General features: G+C 41.4%; 2 protein-coding genes across 2 annotated transcripts in view; one reads left to right on the plus strand and one right to left on the minus strand.

Annotated features, from left to right (window-relative positions):
* The window catches only part of LOC101144819 (olfactory receptor 3A1-like), a 103,554-nt gene that overhangs the window by 11,546 nt on the left and 79,252 nt on the right, over window positions 1-12,756 (minus strand).
* Window positions 8,740-9,686, plus strand: LOC115931285 (putative olfactory receptor 3A4). The gene is given in 2 exon segments (XM_031003509.3): window positions 8,740-9,214; window positions 9,217-9,686. Coding segments are annotated over 2 exon segments (945 nt in total).

Consider the following 12,756-nt stretch of genomic DNA (forward strand, 5'->3'; position numbering starts at 1 on the left):
CTTCTTTTGAGAAGTGTCTGTTCATATCCTTCACCCACTTTTTGATGGGGTTGTTTGACTTTTTCTTGTAAATTTCTTTAAGTTCTTTGTAGATTCTGGATATTAGCCCTTTGTCAGATGAGTAGACTGCAAAAATTTTCTCCCATTCTGTAGGTTGCCTGTTCACTCTGATGGTAGTTTCTTTTGCTGTGCAGAAGCTCTTTAGTTTAATTAGGTACCATTTGTCAATTTTGGCTTTTGTTGCCATTGCTTTTGGTGTTTTAGACATGAGGTCCTTGCGCATGCCTATGTCCTGAATGGTATTGCCCAGGTTTTCTTCTAGGGTTTTTATGGTTTTAGGTCTAACATTTAAGTCTTTAATCCATCTTGAATTAATTTTTGTATAAGGTGTAAGGAAGGGATCAATGTGCAAAAATCACAAGCATTCCTATAACAGACAAGCAGAGAGCCAAATAACACCAGTAACAGACAAACAGAGAGCCAAATCATGAGTGAACTTCCATTCACAATTGCTTCAAAGAGAATAAAATACCTAGGAATCCAACTTACAAGGGATGTGAAGGACCTCTTCAAGAAGAACTACAAACCACTGCTCAACGAAATAAAAGAGGACACAAACAAATGGAAGAACATTCCATGCTCATGGATAGGAAGAGTCAATAGCGTGAAAATGGCCATACTGCCCAAGGTAATTTATAGATTCAATGCCATCCCCATCAAGCTACCAATGACTTTCTTCACAGAATTGGAAAAAACTACTTTAAAGTTCATATGGAACCAAAAAAGAGCGCACATTGCCAAGACATTCCTAAGCCAAAAGAACAAAGCTGGAGGCATCACACTACCTGACTTCCAACTATACTACAAGGCTACAGTAACCAAAACAGCATGGTACTGGTACCAAAACAGAGATATAGACCAATGGAACAGAACACAGCCCTCAGAAATAATACCACACATCTACAACCATCTGATCTTTGACAAACCTGACAAAAATATTCCCTATTTAATAAATGGTGCTGGGAAAACTGGCTAGCCATATGTAGAAAGCTGAAACTAGAGCAACAAAAATTTTTATACACTGCTGGTGAGATCATAAAATTCTACCATCACATGAAAACACAATTTGGGCTTTATTCTTTAAATATAGTTGCACTAATTCCGTTCCTAATTCGAGACCCAAAAGAAATTCTTGCACATGTACAATCCTACATGCCTCCACCTGCAGGATGTTGACCGACTGGGAAAGGGCTAGTGGCCACATTTCATCTGTAGATGCTTTGCTGTTGGTCTCGTCAAAGTGCCTGGTATCTGTCATGCACTGTGTGAGCCTAGGGCTCCACATCCAATGTCATGCTCATTCTGGGAAGGCCAGTACTCAGTTCGGGCTAAAAGCAGCTGCCACCCACAGTACAACTTTCTATCTCACTAGGCTGCCCCTGTTCATCACAACATATTTTAAAGGAATAGTAATTTAAATAGTGTTATATTTGAGCAAAATTAGAGAAATCAACCAAAATAACACATTAGAGGACCTGTAAATAATATATGGAAATTTGATCTATGACATGGTGGCCAATAGATCAGTAGGAAAGGACAAGTCTTTCAATAAATAGTGCTGGAGCAACTGGGGAACCACAAAGAAAAAAATGATATTATATGTCTTTCTCACTCCATGCCTAAAGGTCAGTTTCAGGTAGATGTGATACTTATACTGAAGAGTAAAAATGTAAAACATTGAACATATTCTGTGGAATATCTTTATAATATTTTAGGAGGTAAATATTTCTTAAATAAGTTGAAAGAACTTTAGTTATCTAAAAAATAAGACAGCAATTTGCCTACACTAAAATTTCAAGCCTCTACTCATCATATGACAATGATTTTCTAAGTGAAAAGGCAAGCTACAAATTTGATTTTCAGCATATATAGCTGTTCTGAAGTATCCAAAATATATTTCAAACTTCTACAACCAGGCCGGGCATGGTGGCTCATGCCTGTAATCCCAGCACTTTGGGAGGCTGAGGTAGACAGATCACGAAGCCGAGAGATCGAGATCATCCTGGCCAACACGGTGAAACCCCGTCTCTACTAAAAAAAAAATACAAAAGTTAGCTAAGTGTAGTAGTGCATGCCTGTAGTCCCAGCTACTCAGGAGGCTGAGGCAGGAGGATCGCTTAAACACGGAAGGCAGAGGCTGCAGTGAGTCAAGATCACACCACTGCACTCCAGCCTGGCGACTGAGCAAGACTTCATCTCAAAAAAAAAAAAAAAAATTAGCCAGGTGCCTGTAATCCCAGCTACTGGGGAAGCTGAGGCAGAAGGATCGCTTGAACCTGGGAGGCGGAGGTTTCAGTGAGCTGAGATCATGGCACTGCACTCCAGCCTGGGCGATAGAGTGAGACTCCATCTCAAAATAAATAAATAAATATATATTATATAGATATTATATAGATATAGATATAGATATAAAAATATATATTATATATATTAGAAGTTTTGGTACTAATATATATATATATATATATACACTAATTATTATACTAACAATATATATATATGTACCAAAATAACAGTAAGCCAAAGTAACAGTAAGCCAGAAATAAAGCAGACTCTACATGTATTGCAGCTGGGCTTTGATTAGGGGGACTGAGACAACACTCTTTGTAGGACTCTGCACAACCTGTGTGATGGCTGGTGGGCACATGAACCATTCTTGGCTCTACGCCTCAGAGACTTTTCCTTCCTACTGCCTTATGGTGTTTTTCTCTCCGGATGTTAGAGTTTTCTCTCATGCATACACAGATTCCAATGCAGCCAAGGACCGGCAAAGACCTCCAGTACTTTCCCTCACCAATTCGTGCTGCCACAGTCAGCCTGAACTCTGTCTCCTCAATTCAGAAGACCACTGGGCTCTGTTTGGGTTCTCCTTGCCCTGGGTGTGGTTGGCCACTCTTTCTGGCAATAAGCTGAGGCAACTGTATTTCTCACACTGCTCTAGAGCTAAGGATTCACTGTCCTGCCCTGCATGGTATCCACTGCTTCACAGATTTTGTTTGGTTTCTTAGCTGTTTAAAATGGGAGAGTAAATCTGGTCCCTGTCACTTCATCATCATGGCCAGAGTAGTTTTCTAAGGAAATACAATTTCCCAAAACTGTTTATGAAGAAAAAGAAAATTTAAACAGAACAAAAAACAGAAATATTGACAAAGCTTTGGTCCTCCCTTCCTTCAAAAGCCTGAGGTCCATATGATTTCATAGGAGAATTCTACCAATCATTTAAAAACAAACTAGGTATATTCATACAATGGAATACTTTCAGCAATAAAAAATAAACTATTGATACATGCTACAACATGAATGACTATAAAATCCATTATGTTGAGTAAAGGAAGCCTTACATAAAGGCATATGCATTGTATGATTCCACTTATATAAAGTTTTGGAATAGGTAAAATTAATCTATGTTGAAAAAATCAGAACAATAATTGTTTTTGAGTAGTCATTTTTTAACTGGAGAAAGTTACGGGGTAACATTTTTGGGTGCTGGTAATGTTCTGTATTTTGGTAAGTGTATGCATTTGTCAAAACTCGGTAAGTGTACACTTCACATTTCTGTGTTTCATTGCATATTAAGTTTGCATAAACAACAGACATAAACAGATATTGAAGTTGTGTTATGATATGCATGCTTAAGTATTTAGGGGGACATGTACTGATGTCTGCGTCTAGAGGGGTGGAGAGGTATGTCTTCGTTTTTTTCCTTCACAGTTGACTGAGTTAAAATACCTCTGTTAACCACCAATCCACCAGGCCTTGAAGCCAATCAAAACTCCCCTTGAAACAAAGATATAGGCAAGGAATATGAAGAATATAAGCAGGGGATATGAAGACTACATGTTTCCCTGCCCCTTATACAAAATATAACTGAGTAATTTTTACTTTTGTCATGAGGTAACAAGGAATCTAGTCTTGGGAATGGAGAGTATCAATGGAAGAGATGAGATCCTTGCACAAATTACGGAGGTAGAGATTACTCACGACATAGGACAAAAATCAGAGATGCAAATACTTTGTTGTATTATTATTCATAATGGCAAAAAATTGAAAACTAAGTATGCAATGGTTAAGTGAATGTTAGCACATGCAAACGGTAGCATATTAGAAAATCATAAAATTTTGAAGAATAATATATTACACGAAGCTCAAATATAAAGACAGTAAAAGAAAGTTGAAAATAAAATTCTATTAAATATCATACCTTTTGTAAACCAAAAATAGTTAGACATGTGTGGACAAATGCATACGAATAGTGATTAGGTGATAATTATTTGGTTCATGCCTTCCTTCTTTATGAGCTGATAAGCTCCATGTAGGGAGGGACCATGTCTGTATTTGGTCACCTCTTTACTAGCATATTACCTGAAAAATAGTACTGTGCTCAATTAATAGATTCCAAATAATGAGTGACATGATCCTATCTCTGTTAAGCAAGGTGAAGAGGAGCATTTGGTTTGGGGAACAAGAAGCTCTGGATACTCAAGAAGGTGGTTCAGCAGCTCAGTGGAAGAACAAGCCAACAGTGGCTGAGCTCCACTGGAGGCTCTGCCTTTTTTGGTTGTTGTTTGTTCGCCTGTTTTTTTAGAGACAGGCCTTGCTCTGTTACCCAGGCCGAAATTCTATGGCACCATCATAGCTCAACGCAGCCTCGAACTCCTGGCCTCAAGCAATCCTCCTACCTTAGCCTCCCAAGTAGCTGGGACTACATGTGTGTGCCACCACAGTCAGCTAATTTTTTTTGTAGAGACAGGGTTTCATTATGTTGCCCCTGATCTAGAACTCCTGGCCTCAAGCAATCCCCCCACTCCAGCCTCCCAAAGTGTTGGGATTAAAGGCACAAGCCACCACATCCAGCCACCCCAATTTTGATAAGGTTACTTCCTCATCCAGTAGGCACCAGATGTAATGCAGTTACCTAGATGCTCCCACTACCCCTTCCAATTCCTACAAATATATAGAGTGTTTGTGGGGGGTGGGGTCCCTTTCTACTGAAAAGCTTGCCATAGTGTGTGTAGTCTAGTGATGCTCAACCTTAGCCCCTCTCCGTGTGGAATAGGGAGAGTGCAGGGGATCACTGTGCTCTGCTACTCTTCAAAAAAAAAAAAAAAACTGTAACCCCTTTTATTTTCTCCATTTAAAATCAAATAGAAAACAAAAACCACTAATATCTTCAAAAGACATTGTTAGTGTAAGAGAAAGACTAAGAACAAAAATTGGGTTTATAGAGTCAAACATAAGTGAGTGTCACTCTTATACTTCCAAGTTTTTCCACAATAAGGCATGTGGTTCAACTGGATTTACACACGCACACGTGCTTGTGTGTGTGCGCATTTTGTACAAAAGGTTTTGTACATCTTGGGTTCCTGTGGGATGTTCAGGTAGAAATATCCAACACACAGGCATTAGGGTCAACAACTTAGTGTCTGGGAGGGAGATAAAAACTGAGGATCGCCTGCATGTATTGCCTTTGGATTGCTATGGGAAGACAGAGGAAGGCCTCCTAGCCTGGCCCCAGGGACTCATAGGCAGTTTCTGGAAAGGAGGAGACCTGCAATGAGTCTTCAAGGAGGAAGTTCCCTTCCTTAACAGTGTGTCAGAAAAGGAGATGACACAACCTCCGGTATGTCAGGAGAAAGCAGAAATAATGGGTTCTATTTGAGCTCTGCAACTTAGCCTCTTCCAAGGACAGCTGTCAACAGAAATCCCAATCCATCCTAATTCTCTGACAACTCCTCCTTGGCCCATGACGGGCTTAAGCCACTATGAGTTTCCTCAAGTGATCCTGCAAAGAGCTTCTTCCAAACCTGTTAATGAGAGTCAGTGAGAATGCTTAATTAATGAACAAGGAATTAAAACTGCAGTTGATGTCTGAAGCCACCATCAGATGTTAGTGAAAGGAGATGGTCCCGTTCTAAAAGTTCTCTAACCCTTTAACTTCCTTTGTGGTGTTGGAGGCATGAGACTGGAAAACATTTTGAGCCAGGATGCTACAGGTTCTAGATTACACTGTGGGAGCCCAGAAAAAGGCAAAGCGCTTGACTGAGACTAGAAGAGAAGCCAGGCTTGAGGATGGCTCACGTGAGCTGTGATGGAAGGTGGCCTTGTGAGATGACGGCAAGAACACTGATCCAGGGATGAAACAGGAGGAAATCCTGACCCAGGCTCTGGCCTCCTCCCAGCCCCATGCTGCAGGCCAGGTGAGAAAGTCACAAGTCATTGCTCCTCTCCTCTCCTGTCCCCACCCAAGGTGATGGGCTGGATTAAATCAGAAACCCAAAATCTCAACACCATCCCCAACACAAGGTGACTTTCAGGATTTTAAGTCTTTGAGATGTTCATTTTAACTCTATAAAATGTTGATTACAAGAGTGCCGTTTCACCAGTGCTCAAAAATATTTTTGTTAAATAAATGAATGAATTTTGCCATATTGAAGAAGGCTGTACTTGGAAACATTTCGACAAGTCCATAACATTTTAAAAATATTTGAGGTCATTATGTCTTTGGCAAAGGCAGGTGTCTTTACCTGGTTCTGGCTCCCCCTGGAAGGTGCTAATTTCTGAGGCCTCCAGGGGAACAATGAGGAGGAGAAAAATCCCAGTGTGAAAATGATGTCAGCGGAGTTGCTTGTCCCTTTGTCTGTCTGTCCTTTATAAGCTATCCCCTCTGCAGAGGCTGCTGGGCCGGCGGGACTGTCCCTCCTCCTCTTTGCCCATCTCTTTGGCCGGGTGAGTTTCATCTCAAGACTCCTTACTGTACTCTCACAGCTTGGTCTCCATACAAATGAAGTTCACCCTCTGGGCTCTGAAACAGCTTCTCACTCCACCCAAAAAGATCCAGTGGGATTTGGGTGCTTCAATGTGCAGGGTTAGAGAGAGGGAAGAATCAGTGATGACTAAGCTGTGAAGCGCTACTCACGGGGAGGATGGCAATGCTGCTACCAAAATACTTAGTCCAAAGCAGACTGAGATTGAAGAAGGACGGTTCTGATTTGGAGAGACTGAGTTTGAGGTAATGGTAAGAGCATGTCCATGCAGAAAAGCCCATACTATTAGATGGTAATTGACCCACTGGAGACTTGAGGACGGCATTCTCCACATTTAGTCATTGGGAAATATCTTCCTCTGTTCATGCCTTTTGCCCCCTGGTGGTCTCCAACTCCACCCCTTCCCTGGATGAGTTAGCCTCCATGTGAGAGACTTAAATATCTATCCCTCAGCCAGAGGTTGAGGTGGATCACTGAGTATTTTATTTTATTTTATTTTATTTTATTTTATTTTATTTTTTGAGACTGTCTCGCTCTGTCACCCAGGCTAGAGTACAGTGGCGCTGTCTCAGCTCACTGCAACCTCCACCTCCTGGGTTCAATCAATTCTCCTGCCTCAGCCTCCCGAGTAGCTGGGGTTACAGGCACCTGCAACCACACCCAGCTAATTTTTGTATTTTTAGTAGAGACGGGGTTTCACCATGTTGGCCAGGCTGGTCTCGAACTCCTGACCTCAGGTGATCCACCCGCCTCGGCCTCCCAAAGTGCTAGGATTACAGGTGTGAGTCACCACGCCCGGCCGAGTATTTTATTAGCAGTGATTAGGGCTGGGAAAAGAAAAGCATTACCTAAGTGATCATATATGTGGGCAGTTCATGGCACTGTAAAAGACTTTGGCCCTATCTGGTGATCAGATAAATAGCATGTGTGTTGGATGATGCGTAATAAGAACCAGGAGACAGAAGAGTGAAAAGCTCAGTGATGGTGGAGTTGGAGGCATGGGGAATTCACGGTGTGGGTATCTTCTTACCTAAGACTCTATTTGTGTGAGAGTTCACCTGTATATTCAGTGAAACAGCGCTACTTGGTATCCACCAAACCCACCTGGGAGCCTAAGCCTGGAGACTCACCCTACTCAAAAGCCCTTTTTACATTCTTCGTATTTGGTAAACGGTCAGTACTTTTGAGCCCAAATTTCCCAGACTCTATATGGAGAAATGCAATGTAATATTACTACTTGGAAAATCTAAAAGGCTGGTAGTCACCAGCTATGGAGCTGGAAATGTCCTTGGTGACGTTTCCTCGTTTAGTTTCACTGTTTTTCATCTCATTTCACTTTTTTTCTGAAATGTTCGGACCAAATCTCATGGCCTCGCATGTTAATCTTTTAATAGTCTGGGCCACGACAGGCATCTCACTACTGCCATGGTGTGTGACAGCACGTGTATGACAGCACGTGTATGCGGGGGGTGCAGGGACACAGGTTGTGGGGAGCATGCTTTCCTGCTTCCCCTGAAGCTTCCCTTTCATCCTCTGGGATCTTGTGTACCTCAACTATGGCCATGCCACCATCTGTAGACTTGGGGTTTCCTCCCAGAACTTTGGCCTCAGGAAAATAATTTTTCCCTTTAACTTTCTAATGTAACATTTGTTCCCCTTTCTACATCAATTCATGGATCTCTGTTTGAGTCTGTCCAATGCCACTCTTGTTACCCATTAAGAGTCAGATATCATGTCTTTTCATACTACATCTAAATCTTCAACTTCCTTCCCCTTACATTTCATGCGTTCTTCCATCCCGGCCCTGTCCTGGACGTTGCTATCAAGATCTCATTGATGATTGTTATCAACACCTCCTTCTGCCACCACCGGCCCCATCTAACACTGCTCAGTCCACTGCTAGTGGAAGACAGCCATGGATCTGGGGAACTCAGGGAATGATTCAGTTGTGACCAAGCTTGTCCTGCTGGGCCTCACAGAGACTCCAGCTCTGCAGCCCATGCTCTTTGTCATCTTCCTTCTTGCTTACATCACTGCCGTTGGAAGCAACCTCAGCATCCTGGCGGCCATCCTTATGGAAACCAAACTCCACAGCCCCATGTACTTCTTCCTGGGGAACTTGTCCCTGCTAGATGTGGTGTGTGTCAGTGTCACTGTCCCTGCCATGCTGAGGCATTTCATATCCAACGACAGAAGCACTCCCTATAAGGCCTGCCTCTCCCAGCTCTTCTTCTTCCACCTCCTGGCTGGGGCAGACTGCTTCTTGCTGACCTTCATGGCCTATGACCGCTATCTGGCCATCTGCCAGCCCCTCACCTACAGCAGCCGCATGAGCTGGGGAATCCAGCAAGCCCTGGTGGGCATGTCATGTGTCTTTTCCTTCACCAGTGCATGACCCAAACTGTTGCCCTGTCTACTCTTAACTTCTGTGGCCCCAATGTGATCAATCACTTCTGCTGTGACCTCCCACAGCTCTGCCAGCTCTCCTGCTCCAGAGTTCATCTCAATGAGCAGTTGCTGTTTGTAGCAGCAGCTTTCATGGGTGTGGCCCCCTTGGTCCTCATCAGTGTGTCCTATGCCCATGTGGCAGCTGCAGTCCTGTGAATCCGCTCTGCAGAGGGCAGAAAGAAAGCCTTCTCCATGTGTAGTTCCCACCTCACTGTGGTGGGCATCTTCTATGGGACGGGCGTCTTCAGCTACACAAGGCTGGGTTCAGTGGAGTCTTCGGACAAGGACAAGGGCATTGGCATCCTCAACACTGTCATCAGCCCCATGCTGAACCCACTCATCTACAGCCTTAGGAACCCTGATGTGCAGGGTGCCCTCCAGAGGGTGCTCATGGGGAGACAATCCCCCAAGTGAGGCTCCTTTCCTCTGGCCTTAATGAATGTCATGGTTTCACTTACTGCTTCTAAGAGGTATTGTGATAGTGTAACTGGAGTGTGGATATGATGAAATGGGTTGAAGGACTGGCTTAGGAAGGAACATACAATAAAAATAATGGTGATGGCCACACGCCGGGCACTGTTCTAAGAGACTGGTATCTATTAGCTCATTTAATCCTCATAACCTTATGAGGTAAACACAAACTTGCAAGTTGTAGATAAGGAAATTGGACCTCAGAGAGGTTGAGTAACTTGCCCAAAGTCACACAGCTAATAATGAATGTCAGAGCTGGGATTTGAACGTAGGCAAGCTGAACCTGTAACAATGGCCTCTCAAGAGTAGTAAATCACTTCAAGGAGGAAGGGTTTCTATGAGGTAGAGAAAGGGAATGGGTAATAAAAAAGTTTAAAAAGAAAGAAAATAAATAAATAAAATGACAATGTGAATTAGGAGGGTTTGTTCCTTTTACGAATTTACAGTTTGTTCCCGAGCATCTGGTACAGGTTGAGGGAATTGCTAGATGCCAATTTCAACAAATAAACCAAGATAAAGAACACATTTTAAAGCCCAATGCCAAGGGAATAGGCATTGTTTAGAAAAACCATAAAGATGAGGTACAGTATTTTCATACTGGACCACCACTACCACCAATTTATTACATGTGATAGAATTAGAGAAAGCGGTTTGACTCATATGGAAAAGTCTACCTGACTGAATGGAGATCTTTGCTGCCTCTGACTTAAACCTGAAACCACCCCTCCCAAAGACACTTCATTTATTCAATTTGTAGCTTTTAACAGCTTTTACCATAATGCAATACAAATGTGTGCTTATTAAAATGTTAGAAGGTACAGAAAGAATAGAATAAAAATCATCAGTTCAAAGATAATCATTATGGGCATTTAGCATATAATTGTTAAAATTTTTATTCATAATATATATTTGCAAAAATATAATTATTCTATACCTAAATTTCTGTAGCCTGCTTTTTTTCACTTAATAATATAGATCGATATCCTTCCATAACAGAAAATTATGGGTAATACATTTTTCTACGGTTTTTCTATAATTTTTCATCTTTTTCTATAGTTGTATCATATTCCTTTGAATGGATGGAACAAAATAGATTTAATAACTCTCTATTAGTAAACCTGTGTTGGTTCAAACAGTCTAGGTTGTATGGAACGCTACAATAAGCATCCTTGTACATTCATCTGTGCACATGCTTCTAATTTTAAAAGTCCCTACAAGTGGCATTCCTGGACCAAAAGATAAGAAGTTTTCCAAGGCACTTGAAAACATATTCCCAAACTGCCGCTCAGAAAAGGTTGAACAAATTGTCACTTTCATATTATCTTTGCCAATATGATAGGCCAAATGTTACAACTCAATGCTCCTTTAATTTGAAGTTAATCACTGTCAAAGTTAAAAAATATATATATAAAGAGAAAAATATATATAAATAGTACTGAAAAAATATATTTTACATATATAGAGTGTATGTGTGTGTGCATGTGTGTATATATATATATATATATAATTCTAAGATATTTGTCTTTTTTTATAAATTTGAAAGCGTTCGGGCTGGGTACAGTGGCTCACACCTGTAATCCCAGCACTCTGGGAGGCCGAGGCAGGCAGATCACTTGAGATCAGGAGTTCGAGACCAGCCTGGCCAACATGGAGAAACCCCTCCTCTACAAAAAAATACAAAAACTAGCCAGGCGAGGTGGCGCACGCCTGCAATCCCACCTACTCAGGAGGCTGAGGCAGGAGAATCTCTTGAACCCAGGAGGTGGAGGTTGCAGTGAGCTGAGATCATGCCATTGCACTCCAGCCTGGGCAACAGAGCAAGACTCCATCTAAAAAAAGAAAGTGCTCTTATTAATGACATTAATTCTTTGTTTTATGAATATTGCAAATGTGATGCTCTCTTTTACCGTACATAAGTTTCAATTTTCTACATGGTCAAATTATTCAATCTTTTCTTCTATATAGTTTGTTGTATCTGGTTTTAGTATCACATTTAGAAAGAAGCTTTTTTACTTTTGAATTGATTTTTACTTTTGAATAGATTTTGAATGACACATTCATGGGTGATTTCCTCACTGATATGAAATGACACCTTTGCCACATGCTAAATATTCTTACACTCTTGGGTCTGTTGCTGGACTCCTTTCCAGCACTAAGCTTTTAAATCGCTATGCTACTGCAGTACACACTAATATGTGGCCGTCAACATCTTTCTTACGCTCTTCCTTGTCTACACTGGCATGTTCTAGCCTTATCTATTCCTACAGCTGCTAACTCTCATACCATCATCCCTCTCGACTGGTTTTTAAAATCCATTTGTAAAAGTCTACAAATATTGGAATAGTGTCAATGCATATATTTTGAAGAAACTGACATCTCTGAATTATTGACTTTCCCATTCTGAAACAAGATATATCTCTTCAATTACTCAAGGCTTGTTTTATAGTGTAAGAAATGTTTTAAAAAGACAACAAAACATTAAGATCATGTGAAACAGAAAATTGAATTTCCCTTGCCAGGAAGCATATAGAAGCTACCCAGAGTAATTCTAGCAGCCAAGAAGGCAAGCCCCTCGGTTAAGGACAGCGATTATTTGTTCATTCTGCAGCAGGTGGCTGCAGAAAATCCCTGAAACGCCCACACACCACTTGGAACTCTGGGGAAAGATTCCATGTGAATGTATTCCTCTGATCATTAGAAACATTTGAGCTTAGAAAAGGAAAGAAAAGGAGTCATTTTGTGTGTTTTACAGAGTTCACTAGCTAATAGACCCCTGGCTGTATCCAGAGCACAGAGGTATAGTTTATAATACTTAATATAATAACAATCATCGGACTTCCCTGGTTTCCAACTCTTCTTATAAATGAAATGTGTTAGCAATGACCCATATTCTTACTTGTCAACAATCATCTAGGTCTACATGTCCATGACCTTCTCTGGAAAGGACAAGTACTCTCCAGTGTGCCAAAGCCTTCCAGCTGACCACATCATGTGCCTGGTGATTGTAGGTATT

This window comes from Gorilla gorilla, chromosome 19 (assembly GCF_029281585.2).
Source record: "Gorilla gorilla gorilla isolate KB3781 chromosome 19, NHGRI_mGorGor1-v2.1_pri, whole genome shotgun sequence".
Lineage (NCBI taxonomy): Eukaryota > Metazoa > Chordata > Mammalia > Primates > Hominidae > Gorilla > Gorilla gorilla.